The 17,662-nt window shown below is 40.8% G+C and overlaps 1 protein-coding gene across 1 annotated transcript in view; it reads right to left on the bottom strand.

Moving 5' to 3' along the window:
* LOC114560393 (RNA polymerase II elongation factor ELL2) overlaps positions 1-4,532 on the bottom strand; it is a 33,413-nt gene extending 28,881 nt beyond the window's left edge. Inside the window, exons 1-2 of the mRNA XM_028585738.1 lie at positions 4,340-4,532; positions 3,728-3,775 (exon numbers count right to left, since the gene is read on the bottom strand). Coding sequence (XP_028441539.1) covers positions 3,728-3,775; positions 4,340-4,477 — 186 coding nt within the window. The 5' untranslated portion in view covers positions 4,478-4,532. The remainder of the gene's footprint in view (positions 1-3,727; positions 3,776-4,339) is intronic.
* Positions 4,533-17,662: the final 13,130 nt, after the last annotated feature.

Genomic DNA, 17,662 nt, shown 5'->3' with positions numbered 1-17,662 from the left:
GAGCTTCAAAAGTACTGGATTGACAACTCTAATGCAAACCTTTAGTATGCAGCAACAAATTTAATTTAATTTAATTTAATTTAATAGGAATTAAATTCCAGTATATATCGTATATAAACATAGAATTGAATAGATGGGCCCCATTGTCACAGATACCCGATCCAGCTATTTGAGTCAGCACAGGCCAGATATCCAATATCAGTATCGGATCATCCCTACAGCAGAATGCTATGTTTCCACACACATGCAGGGCCATGACACACGTGTGTGTGTGTGTGTGTGTGTGTGTGTGTGTGTGTGTGTGTGTGTGTGTGTGTGTGTGTGTGTGTGTGTGTGTGTGTGTGTGTGTGTGTGTGTGTGTGTGTGTGTGTGTGCGCCCTTTTATGCCTCATTAGCTCACGGTGTGGATTTTCACCTGAGGGAATTATACGGGACACGTTCCTCAAGGAGCAAAGATTTACTTCATATCTCCAAGCTGCTTAATCGGACAGAGAGCACATTTTTCTAGAGCTGCTGGTTCTCAGAGGGACGCTTTTCTACTGGTCTTCGTCATGCACACATGCTAAATATAAACATAATCCGGTCAGTGCACAAGAGATTTTTAGAGGAAGTAGCTAACTATAACCCCCAGTGTTTAAAACATCATAAACCCTCAACAATTCCCCCCTTTGTGGGCACACACACCGATTAACGTGATCTAAGAGAAAACACACATTTATAACATGTGACATACGCAACATACTGAAGAGATGACTGAAATGCAGTGGAGCTCTTTTGCAATGTTAAATTATGCTTACGTTCTAAATTGCCATACATTTTATCAACATGTTAAGTACTTTTTAAATTTGAGGTTTCAAGATGATTGATGCGTTACTTAAGGGTGCATTTTACAGTGTTTTATATTGTAAATAATTGGCTAGTTCCTATGCCTATGTCACTGATAATTCAGCTTCCACTGCAATGGAAGTAACATTAGTGTTTCCCATGTTAAAAATCCCCCCCACACACAGATTTCAGATTGAAGTCTAGACTTCAAACTTTGGTCGTGGGTAAATAACTAAATGTTTATGATGGAAGATGTTTGCAGTGTTCTCCATTTTAGTCTCCACTCCATTAGATCCACAGCAGGGACGTTTCTATCATGGTGGGCACAAACAAACCCTAAGGGTAGGCCAAAACACATCTGGGCTGACTGTACTCGATTTGTTTTGGGTGATCCAAAGAGTGCGGCAACACACAGCCTGCATTCCCCCGCTCATTGTTATTCAAATCAGAGGAGACAACACACAATCAGAGGGGGACTCTGGGGATCTCAGCATAGGCAGCGTAAACACACACACACACACAGACAAAAAAAACTACACTCAATACACAGATACTCATAGAAAAGCAAGTGCCAAAAATGCCCCCATTCACACAGACAAACCAAACAAACACAAAAACACACACACACACACACACACACACACACACACACACACACACACACACACACACACACACACACACACACACACACACACACACACACACACACACACACACACACACACACACACACACACACACACACAAGAGGGTCCTCAGGGGATCCACTCTGTTCCTGCAAGGCTAAAGACTGCTGCACAATGGGCAGAGGGGGCAGGACAGGAAAATGGACCTGAATAAATCATGCATTTAGGCCACACAGGGCACAGCATAAACACACACACAAAAAAAAAAAAAACAGCCACACCCACGTCACAGCAGACAAATGCAAGCCTTTAATGCATGCATACATGTGCAGTATGCTTGTCACTCACCCACCACTTGCGGACACGCGGACACACACACACACACACACACACACACACACGAATGGGAGAGGAAAATTAGCAGGGCAGAGTTCACTACATCTGCCTAGCTATTACTGCAGCAAAAGTGTGCCAGTGCTACACACACTCACACATACAAAAAACATTCATGAATGTCTGAGTCAGACAGACAGGGAAAGCTAATGCAAACTGAAGTCCTGATGCCTCACACTGTAATCAAGAACATTATGGCTCCTGTAATAACCTCTAAACATTCATTTGGCTAATAACTTTAGCTCTCAGTGCCACATACAGGGAGTGGTGTGAAATTCCCTGCAATCCCGCTGCCATCACAGCAGTGGTGCAAAGAAGGGACTATCATGGTGTAAAACCTTGAATACAGGGTCAGGCCTTGATTGCGGCCTTCAAACATGTTTCGATACAGTATTTAATACAGCAGGGTGCTACATTTGATCTCAGAAAAACTACCATATAATCAATGTAATCGGTTTAATGTCCTTTCTTTTATTCTAACAGGTGACGATTCCACCCCTGCATGGGGTGCAGGACAAAGCCAGTAAACTAAATATCTTAAGTGAACTAAATTGAAGCATGTCGATTTAAAAACACTTTATTTTACAAGTACATTAGTTACTCAGATAAACTGGGACTGAATCCAATCTTAAGCAAAGTTTTTTGGCCGGCTACTTCTCAGCACATACTCTGTCCCACAGCTTAGTGTGTGAGCCGTGAAGCTGTGGATTTGATTAACAGCTTTTCTTCGAATTTAAAGCCACACATATTCCTGTCAAGGCCTTCGCAGTTGGGATCTACAGAGCCAGAAAAAGAAAAGCAGCTGACCAACTGACCCTTTAACACTTGACCCAGATCAGAGAACTGCCTCTCGGGCAGACAGTCCACCTTATCGTAATAAATTAAATGATGGACAGGAAGTAAAATTAATAACGATTAAAGAATAAACCTTTTCTGTGCAACACTCTTTCAGGTAAAACTAACTTTTAAAATGTACCTCACTGCCTCAAATTAAGCAGGAGCAACACACACACCCAACATCACGTTCACACCTACAGGTTTAAAATCCAGTCTGTTAACCCCCCCACAAAACCATTCTGCTCATCTTGTCATGACATGATAGGGGGTTGCAACTCTTTCCAGCCCATGCACATAGAATTGACTGAAAAGTAAAGTATTCCCCAAGGACACAGCTGCTCCTGACTTTAGTCAAAACACACATAGTTCAGGCTGCATGCAGCAGATTCAGTTTCAAGAGCACAAGAGTATCACTGATGTCAGAGTGTCTAAGTGTATTACATATCGAATACACACTCAGACATATATTAAAGTGTATTTCCTTACATGAGAACAAGGCACAGAAAGTTTATATCTGCAACTGAAGGCTCCTCATTTGAATTATGATAACTCCTCTCCCTACTGCAAACTGAGCACACTTCTCACACTTCTCCTTCCCTCCCTCTAGTACTTTTACCAGCGCAGCTCACTGACCTAACAAAGCCTCTCCACAGTCACCAGCCTGAACCAGTAACCTGCATGCCTCCTATCTGCTGGAGACGTCCAGCTGTAAGCTCCCGTCTGAGCACTCCCACTGCGGCAGTATGGTGGGTAGTGGGAGTCAACAGCAATGTTTGAGAAACAAAAGCTTATTTGGAGGTTGTAGAATTTAAGATTGATTTGGCATACGTTGTTGTTTTAAAATAATGTCAAGGTGATAGCCATGTTGCCTTGTAACAAAACCATCCCTAAAAACAACTGAGCTGAACCTTGGTGTATGCAGATAAATAACACTTGGTTTAAAAAGTGATCTTCTATTTTATTTCTAGATTGGCTTTAACAAGATTACACGTAAACTATTGTGCACAATGAGCTCAACTTGTAAACATATTAAACACACTTACCCCTTGGTTTCCTTTGAAACAAATTGATGGTTCACTTGGTGAAGATCCCTGTGGTGAGAGGACAGAGAATGAATGTGACAAAGTTGCACGTATTCAGAGAGCTCTGTAATCTAAATGAGTCCAGTAAACAAAATGATGCTCTAATGTGTTTATGTGTAGCCTAAATTAATAAAGTTACACAATCAATAATGCCTGTGTGCTGTTAATGGTCTCCACTGGAGCTAATTATGAGCCTATAGCCTAGTTGTCAATTAGATAACTTGGCAGACTGCGGGCTTTCGGCTTTACTTTGAAGCACAAGTAAAAAGGTTTCCCAGCAAACAGCTGACGGGCTCCTCTTTCCCGACAATCACTTCAGTCCTCAGGCTTCAGGCTTCAGTCCTATATGCTACTCAGCGATTCAGAGGTGACTGTAAACTAGTTTGAGCGACTCTCATTTATTTATTTAGACTATAGCCTACTACAAAATACGCTGTTTAAAAAAAAAAGAAAAGAAAAAGAAAAAGAAAAAAAGAAGAAGCTCAAAAAAGTAATTAACCAAAATGCAACCGACAACTTTAACAACACTGAATTCATCTCCACACGCACACACAAACAGCGAGGAAAAGGTACCTTGCGGTTTTGGTAAGCCTCCAGCGCCCTGATAGCCGTGTCCGTGAGCTTGACATGGTACAGCGTCCTGTTCGGGCTGTTTTTGTTATTTTTTTCACAGGAGAGCCCGTACTGGTGCTCCTGCCTGAGCGAAGCCATCGCTGGCTTTTCTCTCTGCCCTGAAATTAAAGCTGCTTTCCTCTCTCTGCTCAACACTCTCCCTGCTACGTCACGGTGTGGGCGGAGCCACGGCGACAACAGCACCTTGCCATAATAGACTATTCACAGTGCACACCAGAGACTGTATACTGTATTTCTACATGAGGTGTAGGCCTACTCTTATGAGCATAACCTACAATGTCTAGAAAATTCGTTCTTACTTTATAAAATATATATATATAAATAACAATATAGGCCTATATATAAAGTGATCTTTATATTTGTTTCTTGGTTTGTCCTAAGATAGTTTATCAATGATGTTTCATTTCCGGGATAGTTCAGGTGCCACAGGAAATTCCGCAGGATGTCCCTCATTTCGGCCGGATGTCTGTTACCTTCCGCTTTCTTTGTGTTGGCATTTTAAATTCTGGTCGAATTATAAGGACTATGGTTAACTGCTCCTCAGATCTCTGCAGGGTAAAGCCAGACAGCTAGCTAGACTATTGGTCCAATCTGAGTTTTCTGTTGCACAACTAAAACAACCTTTGAATGTACACATGTTCCACCAAAACAAGTTCCTTTATGAGGCAATTTTGCATAAGCACCGTTGCTCCGTCCGGCGAAGAAATGCCAATAAACTAGAGCATGTTTTCCTCCCATCATGGAATGCTGTGTGGACTAGCCAGACCCTCCTCCACAGCGCTGTGAAGGAAGGTCTGGCAATTCGAGACTAGTCCTAAAATAAATCATATGTAGGATTATTTTATGGGCCCTATTTTAACGGCGTGAAGCGCATGGCGCAGGTGTGTTTAGGGCCTGTCCAAATCCACTTTTGCTAGTTTGAAGATGGAGAAAAGGGTCCGTGCGCCGGGCGCATGGTTCAAAAGGGTTGTACTTAGTGTCTTCATTAATTCATAGGTGTGTTTTGGGCGTAACATGCAATAAACCAATCAGTGTCATCTCCCATTCCCTTTAAAAGCCAGGCGCGTTTGTACCTTGGCGCATTGCTGTTATGATGGCGGATTTGCACTGTAATATTTTAATTTGTAATCTTTTGCATGCTTGTGTGCTGCTGTGCTTCCCTGTGTTTGTGTAACAAGCATAGTTTGCACGCGCTGTACATAAGCCTAGGCGCATTTTACTAATGCGCTGTTAAAATAACAATGACGCAATGACTTTAGACCAGGTTTTTGTTGGTCAATGGCGCGATCACTTCCCGCTGCCTCAAGATAGCAATACGCCAAGAATTCATCTGAACATCTGGGCGCAAAGATGGCCGCAGGTGCATTTGCTATTTAAACGACGGAAATTGACAACTGCGTCGGTCTTAAACTAGCAAAGACAGTTGCGTCGGGCTTTGTGCTGTGCCACGCTGCACCGGGTGCAAGATAGGGCCCTATAGGAATTATGTCTGACTTCTTTCATGTTAAAGCTGCACCATTTTTTTTTTTTTTACAACAATCGGTCAAATGATTGGTCTATGTGAAAGGGCTGATAAGAGACCCAATTCTGCAGTTCTTCTGAGCTCTATGTAGCATTTTAGCATCATTCAACTCTTGTTTTGGTGTTTGTTTATCTCACCCATCTCATTCCAATGTAAAAAAAAACACTTAAAGCCCACTATACGCTATACCTGCCTAGCACCCAATGGCAGGCAGACAAAGTTAAATGGCTAGATGGCTGGATGAACATAGTGACCCATTTAGCTGCTAAAGAGCCAGCAGGTCTTTTTCTTAGTGGAGACCAAAACAAAGCTAAGGGGAGGATAAATATTGACATTACAAGTGTGCGACGACCTGTGATGACTGGGCACTCCCATTTCCAACTAATTATATAATAAATATGGTTATAAAAGTGGTTGTTAGCGACCCTGGTTGTATGCCATTCACATATAAATCGACCAGCGTCCGACCCACCTCTTGAACTGGCTTGCAAAGCTGTCAAGTCTGTCAACGCAAGTTAACCCTGTCAAACACAAAGTCAACCCTGGTTCAACCCTCGGTGTGAAAGGGGTTTTAGAAGTCTCATTGAGTTATAACAGTGATCACCAAATGTAAAAGGTCAAAGTTCATTGGACATTCTGAATGCAGATTGTTGTACAAACTTGATGATAAATGTCCTAGCACCCTTGTGTCACGAGACACTAATAGTCAAGAAGCAACGAATGAATTGTCTATTTAATTGCACTGATTTTACTGTGGGCTTATGGGAGCAGCCATGTTCAATATTTAGCTAAATAACTGAATTGAATTTGAATAATGTAAATATTTAAGTAGACATGATTGCTGCTAATATCTATTGTTTTTAGTTTTTTAATCAAATTTGAAATTGTGTGGTGAACCCTGTGAGGAGCTAAAAAAAAACAGAATAGGAAAAGAAAAACCAACCGTAAATCACAATGTGGGTCAGTTTGCAAATAATCCTTGACACCAAAGATGCTTATCCTGAGGAGGAGTTTAATTATTGTCATTATTGACAGTCCGTCCAACTTTCATTTCTTTTGTTGGTTGAGGCCCAACAGTAAACCAACAAAACCAACATCACCTAAAACTGAAACTGAATCCACTGCTGGGTAGACCGGTTATCTGTTAACCAAATCCACGTGTTGAATTTCTGTGTCTCACAGCCCAGCGAACATGGCCAAGCGGAATAAGGGCAAATCTAAGCAATTTATGTTTGCACAACTGTGAGAAAGCACACAAGTACTGGTGAAGGTTGGCAAGGCATATGAGTCTGACATGTAAGCCCATTTAGTTAAATTGCTAAGCTACTCGAATGAAAGTACATAACAGGAGGCGGCGGGGTTACTGGAGGTCAACAGAGAACAGGTGGTGCTGAATCTTAATTTCATGCACTTTCCTAGATCTGAGATTTGGAAAAACCTTGTATCTTCTGACCGCCATGAAATTCTCTGCAATCCAATAAACCTTGTGTTATAACAAAATATACAGTATATATGAAAATGAAGCTCCAAAAGTGACTGTATACTGTGTAGTAGTACTTAAAACAGCAGTCCTTCCCCCATCGATGCGTGACATGTTTGAAATCGCTCCTCCAACAGTCAAGCAGTGCAGGATTAACCTTTGTCAGCCCCTCCCACTTCTTTACCTGTCTCATCTGTCTCATCCACTCATTGTGTGTGGCTTTGCCATCTGCTGCATGGGAAACCACTAATGCACACCGATCCCTGGGAGTGACGTTTCACACCTGAGGTCAGTGACTCCCAGGACACCTGCAACTAGAGGCAGCTTGTTCACATTGTACTATTGTCCCTCATGTGTCCTCTTCTTTAGGGCAGAGCAGTGTGTGTTTAAATAAAAAACTGTAATCGGTTCATAACATCTGGTTGAAATATACACATTACATTGAACCCTCATGAAGAAAACATAATGGTCTATGGAACATGACATGTAGGCTACATACATGACATGGCTATGCTGTGAGTGGGAGAAGGAGAACAGGACATTTAGTCTGCATTAGGCTATGTACGTAAATGGTGAAACACCTTTGTGAAGAGCATGACAGTAATTGTTAGTTTTATGGCCTGCAGAGCAATCCTAAATGCAATTTGTGTGCTATCACCCTTGTTTATTAATCAGTATGTTAAGGCTACTCTTAATGTAACCTTGGTACACTTCATTAATAATGGGTGTCATTTGAAACTGAAAACCTAAACCTTTAGTGTACTTAATAAACAAAAATGGGATGACGTAAGCTGCAGTTTGTTGCAACTGTAAAGCCATTATGTGTAGGATGTGATTATAGCTTCTGTCAAATAATTCTGATTGCACAAATTTTGGTTAGTGGTAAAATCCAGACAATCTCAGTGAAAACTGCTGCAGTCTGGGTCCAGGTCGGATCTGTTAGCAGTGTGCATTGCTGCCTGTGCACATGCACTGTCTGTGTCTTTTTTGATACTACCAGTATGAGTTGCCAGTGACCGAAATGTCCAAATGTTACACATTAGGGCTTTAATAAACATTGAATGTACATAATATCAGGCACTTTTTTACTACTGCAAAGGTTTAGCATTGCACTACTATAACACTGTCAGACTCACAATGGACACAAAAACGCAGCAGAACCACAGATATTGTCTTCTTTATTCCTTTGCATTCTTCGTTATGAAAACCTGACGCTGTCGACAGCTCGGTCACATTGCATGCATAAGTAAGTTCCCCCTTAAGACATCAAACGTCACCACATTTTGCACAATCTGCATTAGTTGTCCAAAATTGAACAGAATGCATCTGCAGCTCCAATTCAACAGTAGGCTTTGTCTACTCCATTAAGACTGGTATAGTTACTTTCTAACATGTTCAAACTTTAAGGTCAAGTCTTTGAGTTTTGCATGCAAATGATAAAGTTAAAAGGCATTGGCATTGTCAGATGGGTGTGACTTGACAAACCTGATCAGCATTTCTCATACTAGTTTGTGGAGAGTGCACAGTGAATGTGCTGTTCCCATCACTCTCCACCAAATGCATATAAGAATAGTGTATTAGTTAAAAAAGCTTTAAAGTCTTTTTGTCTATTGATTTACTATTAGTTTGTTCCATTGAGAGAAAGTACAATTTTACACACACACACACACACACACACACACACACACACACACACACACACACAGACACACACTTTTTGCATTCAATGATACACATACAAAGCATTGCACATTTCACTGTGAAAACCCAGTTACATTTTTCCCAAAGACTGTGCTAATGACTCAAAGGCTGAGGCTTAGAGAGTGTGTAGTGTGCACACTCATAGCAGTGTGTGTGTGTACACACACACACACACACACACACACACACACACACACACACACACACACACACACACACAAACACATTGTTATTTCAGCTGGCTGAATGAGAAAGTGCTCATGAATTTGGGAAAGGTATCGGGTTAGTCCCACCAACGCCTATTGTGTGACACTAACGCGAACACTTTGCCTAGCGTCAAACTTTCACAGGCTGAATTTTTTCTTTTTCTTTTTTTGAAGCTGCATCATTAGTATTTATTTATTTATTTACAGTAATGACCTCCTAAACATTGACGTAAAGAGGCAGCAAAAAGTGAGCATGTTCTTTCATTAAATCAGACTGCAGTTTAGACACTTTGGCTTGTTCTCGTTTGTTAAAAAGGACACACTGTGAGAACTTAATGCTGGCTGAGCTGTAATAGAGATCAGTTACAGGTAATTGATGTCTCCCTGCAGCACATGTGATGTTTGCAATCAGCATGATCTCTGAATTATAGATTATATCATTGTGTATACATACTGATACTTCAAAAGATTTGCATATGGTGTATTTAACACTCCACGTTTCATTCAGTATTTTATAAAGATACTGTCAGATACTTCTTTTTTAAATTTATGTGCACTAAAATGATTTTTCAACATCACAAAAGGGAACCATTATGTCACAGGTCTTGTAAAAAGGCTTTAAGGTGAGCTCTAATTCTAAGAATGAAACTGCAACTGAAATTAAATAGGGAGCTCAGTATGTAAATAATATGCCTTAACTGTACCACTGAGTACTTGGCTAAACAGTGTCATCAATTTGTTTTGTTGTATTTCTACAGTATGTACATCACATCTTAAAATAGTTGTTTACGTTTTCATGAATTGATCAGTATCTACAAGTCATGAGATTAGCTTACACTGTTGGTTGACTCTTCATGAGCCCATGCACAGGAATGTACCCTAACAGGTGAAACCCAAAGTGAAATGTTGGTTTTAAGATTTAAAACAAAAAAAACTATAAATGTTTCTTTTTGAATTTTCGCTGAACAGGTCAAATAAAAGTTGAATGATGACTGTCCTAGATGCAAATTTGTATGAGTAAAGCTTGAGAGCAAAAATCTGTTAAAAAACCTAACATTGTTGCAAAGCCACACTCAAGGCATCTGTGTTTCAGAGGTGGAGGAATTTCAAAGCTGTGTGTTACTTGCGAGGCATGTTGGCAGTAGACTAGCCCAAAGGCCTCTCCATGTCTCACTAAAAGCTGTTCAGGGTGTTTTCCTGTGCGATCTGTAAAGCCCACAGAACAAACACAGGGAAAAAATTAAGTCAATCAATATTCCTTGTCTTACATAGTTTGACATTCAAATACTTGTTTAATTTTCGATTTCTTTCCAAGAGTTATGTATGAGAAAACTGATACACGTGGTAAACATAAAGCTGGAGTGAGCAGCTGGTTAGCTTAGCTTAGCATAAAGACTGGGAACAGGGAAATAGCTAGCCTAGCTCTAAAACGTACAAGAACCGAAGTGTGAAAACAACAATTTTCCCATTTGCTGTCTCTATGCTAAGCTAAGCTAACTAGCACCTTGCTCCAGCTTTATATTTACCGTAGCCTGGGCTACAGAAAGTGGTAACGATCCTCTCAACTAACTCTAGGCAGGAAAGAGAATAAGCCTAATTCCCAAAATGTCAAACTACTCCTTTAAGGAATGTGATGAGAGCTTATCTTTTGCTCCGTTAAGCATAACATAAATTCATATCATGTTTTCTTCAACTTGGGTTCAAGGACAAAGGCTGCAGGTTTACTTAGCAAAGTCTATGGATTATGTTCACAGCTGAGATTTGCACATTTGTTTTCACTGTCTTCAAAGTGAAGGTGGGTGCAAACTTTCCCACCAAGCAACACAATCAGAATTTAAATTCACCTTTTCATTCCCTCTGAATGTGTGTGTGTGTGTGTGTGTGTGTGTGTGTGTGTGTCCTCTCTGTGTATGTGCTATCACTTGCACACATGCATACACTCGTTGCCAAGCAGACCCAGGTGTTTGGTGTTTTTATTGAGATCACAGGACCTTTACAGCCACCACTTTTACTGTGACTGTACAGGTGTGACTGATCATTTCACGCATGAAAAGAGACAGCAGTCAAACAAGAGCTGCTCTGTGTAGGAAAACATCCTCACAACATCGGTGTTCTGCAGAGCTTTGGTTCCTCTTTTAAGTGTTGAGAGAGTTGTTGGCATCAAGGTGTTATTAATTGTTTGGGTTTGAACAATGGTCATGAAACAGATATTAAGATTCTCAACGTCTACCCATCCATATCCTCTGTTTCTGTTTGCTTCCCTGTGTTCAAACGGTTTTGTGCAAATGCTCCAGCATGAATACCAACCACACTTTGCTTACAGCAAAATCTCAGAAGTGGCGAGACCGTTGATGTCTCTGTCTTTATAGCATAATTGGCATAATTGGACAATTTCTGATTAAAATATCATTTTGGTCTGGCATAACCATCTCTCTGCCACTACACACAATGGGCAACAATGAATGGCGCCTGCCACTGTAACATGATTGGGTAATTGTGAGCAGGAGACGATTTCCCATAACCACAGTGGCACAGTGACAGAGCGATCCAATAAAAGTCAGACACCAGACTACTGAAGCATTTATATCAAGGAAGGGTCTGTGTCTTTGAAACCATGTTTCGACAGAGCAGGGCAATGTAGTGACCAGACTTTTACACTCTGATGAATCGAATGCCTTTAAAATCCAAACAGGATGTAGGCTGTAACTTTTGAATGCATCTGCATTCTGCAATATCATTTGGGGGATTTTATTGTCTCAAATGAATAATAAACTTGGATCTTGGATTAGGAAAGGACCGAGCCACAACTGAGTCTACTTTGCACATGCCTTGTGATTGGGAGCTCTAGCAGCTCTGTGAGGCTGTACTCTAAATGCTAACGTTAGCATGCTAATAAGTTCACAATGACACAATGCTAACATGCAGATGTTTAGTAGGTAATGTATTCCATGGTCCCCATCTTAGTTTAGCGTGTAAGCACGCTGTCAATATGTAAAACTTCTGAGCAAAGCCTTCTGGCTGACTCACACATGTCTGTGTTTTTAAGAACAAGAAAAAATAGGATCAGTGTGTGTGTGTGTGTGTGTGTGTGTGTGTGTGTGTGTGTGTGTGTGTGTGTGTGTGTGTGTGTGTGTGTGTGTGTGTGTGTGTGTGTGTCCGTCACATCATTCTATTCCCTTTGAAGCTTGATTAAAGTCATCGCCTTGTCAAGAGCTGTATTATATATTACGTCCAGGTAATCACACTTGAAAGTCAAAGCACTAGAATCATACAAAAGAGTTGCACAGTGTCTTGTCCCGCAGTTTAATACAACTCATTCTGTGAATGTTGTTCAGCTGGATGATTGGAGCTGCCTCATCCCGAGCTTTGTAGGGTGTGGGGTGGGGGTTGGGGAGAAGGCTGCAGTCATTCAGCCCACTTTAGTTTTCACAAAGCTCTTTAGGGTCTGGATGACTCACTGAGGCCACAGACGTCATCTTATTCAGGGCAGGTGCCTTCGTATTACCACAGCTGCATGACACTTCTGTAAAGGAGTGAGAGGGAGAGTAAAAAAAGATAGATTGAATGTGCGAAATAATAACTAGACAGAGGATGAAAAGGGAAATTTCAGCCTCTTCTTTAGGTAATTTTGGTTGTGGATTATTACCGCTGCACCTTGAACAATGTACGAAACAAGTCGAGTGTGCATGTGAAAGTCCTAGTCCTGCTGCTGATGAACTAGCTAATTTCCCACAAAGCACAAAGGACATCATGCAGCACAACTTCATTATGACCGCAGGTGACTGTCAGCTAAAGGGGTTTGATGGATTTGTAAACCTGGATGGAGCACACATAATCCTGCCCAGGGACAACCTCTTCTTCCAGTGAGTCTGGGACACAAATGAGCAGAAGCAGATAAGGGCAACTTGTTTTGCATCTAAGTTGCAATTTCACATTGGCATCAGTTCAGCTAACGTTAGGATTTCCATCTTAAAAAGACACGTCTTGACACAATTTTACTGTAATAGATTAATGTGCATGCATATTTCATTCATAAGGTGGACACAAACGTGACTCAAAATAAATGATGATTTTGAGTTTACCATATCAACTCAAATGTGATAATATGGCAGTGTTGTGTTTGCAGTTTGAAGATTATAGTTCACAGGCAGCATTACACACACTTTTATAGATGAAGAGCCCTGGGAGCAGGAGCATGACTAAAGGTGCAAGCTACAGCTCATAATATTTGTTTCCACGTGTCCTCTCAGGGAAAAAGCACTGTGTATATTTGTTACTCCTCGGACCAACAATAATGGGCTTCACTGTACAGAACCAGTCTGCTGTACTCATTTCTCTCTGCTGTGGTCTCAGGAGCCCTCTCTCAGGATTGGTACTGGTTCCCATGTGTCCTGCAACCCAGCTAATTGAGGCCTGGTAAAGGCAAGTTGCCATGGAGGAGACTCCCACATATGGGATGCTACTTTTAGTCTCACTCTTTTGGGAACACTGGTAAGTTCACGCTGAACATTTTTATTTATATTTTGCGCATAGAGGAACAGTAGCAACTTTCCTTTTATTGTTTGAATGATTTCCTTTACATTAATCACATGTTGTAATACATAAAGAGAAGAAAAACCTGGACTAAAAAAAGAATACAACTTTGTATAAATACAAGATTGTTACTTCTTGATAAATCATAACGTCTATCAAATTGCATCCAACAATTTCTGTAACTTCCACACCAGATTTGTGGAGGTAAAAAAGTATTCAGGGTTGAAACTTCTCACTCTGTTAAGTGTGTTGTAATCTGAGCTCCTCTGTTTTTATTTTGATAGCCGGTTCCGGCCGCACGTACATGTCAGTGCATGTGAGGGCCTTGTGCATCAGTATCAGATGCTGAGTTGGGGAACATTCTGTGAGACCCGTTTGAAGGCAATCCCAGCCCACTTTTATTTTAGTATTTCGAGTACAGTCCTTTTAAATTTTAACACGGTGGCCCAATGGTTAGCACTGTGGCCTCACAGCAAGAAGGTACTGGGTTCAAACCCTGGTCGTCCTGGGCCTGTGTGGAGTTTGCATGTTCTCCCCGTGTCTGCGTGTTTTTTTTTCCGGGTGATGCAGTTTCCTCCACCATTTAAAACATGTTCCCCTCTCTCTCTACCGAGCTGATGTGGGGTGAGTGTCTGGTGTTGTAAGGCTGCCGTGCAGTAAAAGTAAACAATACAAATGTAGTGTGATTTCTTTCTAGATCTTTGACCATAAACCTGACCATAATGTTGCACCCAATTTACCAAATGTCACAGCAATCCATCCAATAGTTATTGAGCCATTTCATCCAAGACCATGAAAGTCAACCTCATGGTGGTGAAAGAGGAAAAGTCAGGGGAACGTCACAATCAGAAAAGGTTTTTCATCTTGGGACCATGAATGTCTGTACAAGATTTACTGATAATTTATCTGACAGTTGTTGAGATATTTCAGTTGAACCAAAGTAGTGGACTGACCAAGCACCATTTCCATCCATAGAAGATCCATAAGAATTCCAATCAATAATGATTTGTCCCAAGGATTCTTTGTTTCTACCTTAGTTTGAGCTGCCCAGTACTGCCACATTCACAGGTTGCACCGCTTTTGTAGCAACACGTGTGCATTGAACAGCACGTTTTGTTATGTCGGTTTATATTCGGTCACATCACATTCTTCTAGTATGTGTTGCAACACTGTGTCGGCCATAAAACATTTATTGTGAGGGACACACTGATGAGCTCAGTGGAATCAGTAGCATGTCATGCATACAGAGTATTTTCAGTGAGCCATCACTGCTCGTCCTCTAGATTTCACAGCTATGAAATAATTCTCTAGACCTTTACATGCAGAGTGGGGAGCCGTCAGTCATATCGTCTGTCGCTGGAACCAACTAATATGAGTCAGCCAGGAGACAGTGGTGAGCTCATGCACATCAGGAGGACAAAGAGACAGAGATGACAACAGAGACATCTTAAAGCTATAGTGCATAGTTTCTGTTGCCCCCATGAGGAATTCTAAGTAATGACAACAACAGTGTCCCTCCTCCATGCAGTTGCTAACTGTCAAATCAAGGAAGACAAAAAAAGGATGATTAAAAAAACATGTTAGAAGAGGTTATCTTTTAATTGGTATGTCCTCTTCGTCTCCAAACCGGAACGCTGCTGTTGTCCTTTCTCGGCGGTGACGTAAAACGCACCACTCCAGCTTCTGCGCGTGAACGTCGCCGGACTGCACCATTTTACATTACAGAGAGAGTTTTGTGAAGCTGATAGGTTTAATTTGCTTTGTAGCAACTGATTTGGCAATGACTTGCATGTAACAGACGTTCATTATTATAAAATAGTTGCGCATTATAGCTTAAAGCAAAATAAATAAATAATAAGTGAATATGTTTGTACAAATAAAATACAAATATTTTGACAGTTAAGGATGTTTTTGTCTACATTTGTGTTCACTGTAGCAAATATCCCATTTCCCAAATCAATTTGATGTTGGACCAGACAACCTTGTCAGAGGCACTTGGTATGATCCAGCACACCACTGTTATCTGGTCTTCCCTATATTCTGGACATCATGCATTAGCAGAGAAATGGCTGTTTCCTTGGCAACCATTTGAAAACACATCATCTGGACAATGTCATGATTTCATTATATTATTGCAATTAGGCCAGTCTTGACTTAAGCCCATTTTGACAATGTGGGCAATGGAAATCTATAAAACAGCATTATGGATTTGTCTGTAGGCTTTGTTCTTTTTAGTCAAATGCTTTAAATGTTACACAGAATCAAAGCAGCAATGTCAAGGACTTCTAAAAACAGCCTGTTGCGCTTACAGTTGATTTAGCCCACTCCTTCATCTGCTGCTGTTAAAGGCAGGTTACAAGTGACTTAAACCAGGATGCAAACACAAGGCAAACACGGAAGAAGACAGAGTGTATGTATGGTTTAAATTTAGAAAAATGAAGCCATAATTTTCTCCTCGGATGACGGCTTTTGTTCCGCGCCATGTGAAAGAACATTAAATTAAGCTGTATCAGAGGACAGGATGTCAGGTTTAGCTGCACACTGCAACGTAGCTGTGTAAAAATCTGACGTTTACATGTCAGGAAAGACGATTTGTGAATCAGCAGATCAAATCGAATTTGTTATCCTTTTCCTGCTAATCTCACAATGTTCACTTGGTGTCATAGCTCCAATCATAGGCATCGCGTTTGTGACAGCTCTGATTCCCAGAGTGGAGTCAAAGGGTAACACTCACAGTGACATCCCAACATCGGAATCTTCATTTATAATATTGATGACTCTTGTGTTGCAGCTTGGCCAAACAGTATCAAGCTGACAGATCAGTGTAATGAACATTTGGGCTCAATTCATGTGTGAGACTATTTGGCTTTTTTCTGCAGCCTTTTCCACACATTTCCTTTGTTGTCACGCAACTGAAATTCTCTCTGTGCTTACAGTAAGTTCCATCCATAGTCCTTTCAGTGAAATTCAACCCAGTCTAATCTCCACTTATGCTGTTTTGTGCTCATTGTTTCCACAGCAGTGCAACATCCGCACTCCAGGAGAAATTACCTTGACACACTTTTATTTTGTCCCCAAATAACTTTTGATCAACTTCCCCCCTGGCAAGGTCGTTAGACCTCAGATAAAAGTAAAACAATGGGTCCACTGAAATGGCCTCTAAATAAGGTGAGAGGGAATAAAAGTACTACGGAAGAATGGGAGAAGGTCATTTTGTCTGGGTCAAAACAGCAAAACCTCCTCTACCTCCCTTTTTAAGAAACAGGTGGACTCTAAAACGTCTTTGTGTTTCTGACTCACCAGACTTTTATTGGTCAAATGAATATTTTAATGTGATGTTTCAGTTAGCGGTCTCAGCCATATAGAGAAAAAATTAAAAAGGACTGTGTCTTGAGTTGTCTAAAAGCCTAAAAAAGATCACACAATCAAAATGTTGATCAAACATTATTCTATGTAATCAATAACTCCTTTCTTTCAACCTGTGCACCCATACACCAGCATATCTCTATCTTGCCAAGAATTTCCCTCATTTCGTCAGAGAAGCCAACATGCACACAAACATGCCCTATTTCCCACAACGATGAAACCCATTAACCCACTGTGCTTTTCCACAATATAAACATTGTTTATATTGTTGAAAGCTTTATGTTCAGTGACGAGGAAGATAAAGGTGAAATGAATCATTGCGTTGCATATTATAGAGGGGGATATCCATGAGCTGCATTTATAAATACTAGTTTTTGTTCTGGATTCAAGAAAGAGCAAGTTTGAAAATTTCTCTGCAGTGACTTAAGTCTGAATTTGTTGTATGTTTTTTTTTA

Source organism: Perca flavescens, chromosome 1, assembly GCF_004354835.1.
Source record: "Perca flavescens isolate YP-PL-M2 chromosome 1, PFLA_1.0, whole genome shotgun sequence".
NCBI lineage: Eukaryota > Metazoa > Chordata > Actinopteri > Perciformes > Percidae > Perca > Perca flavescens.
Note: the sequence above shows the minus strand (reverse complement) of the source record. Positions and strands in the feature narration are given on the sequence as shown.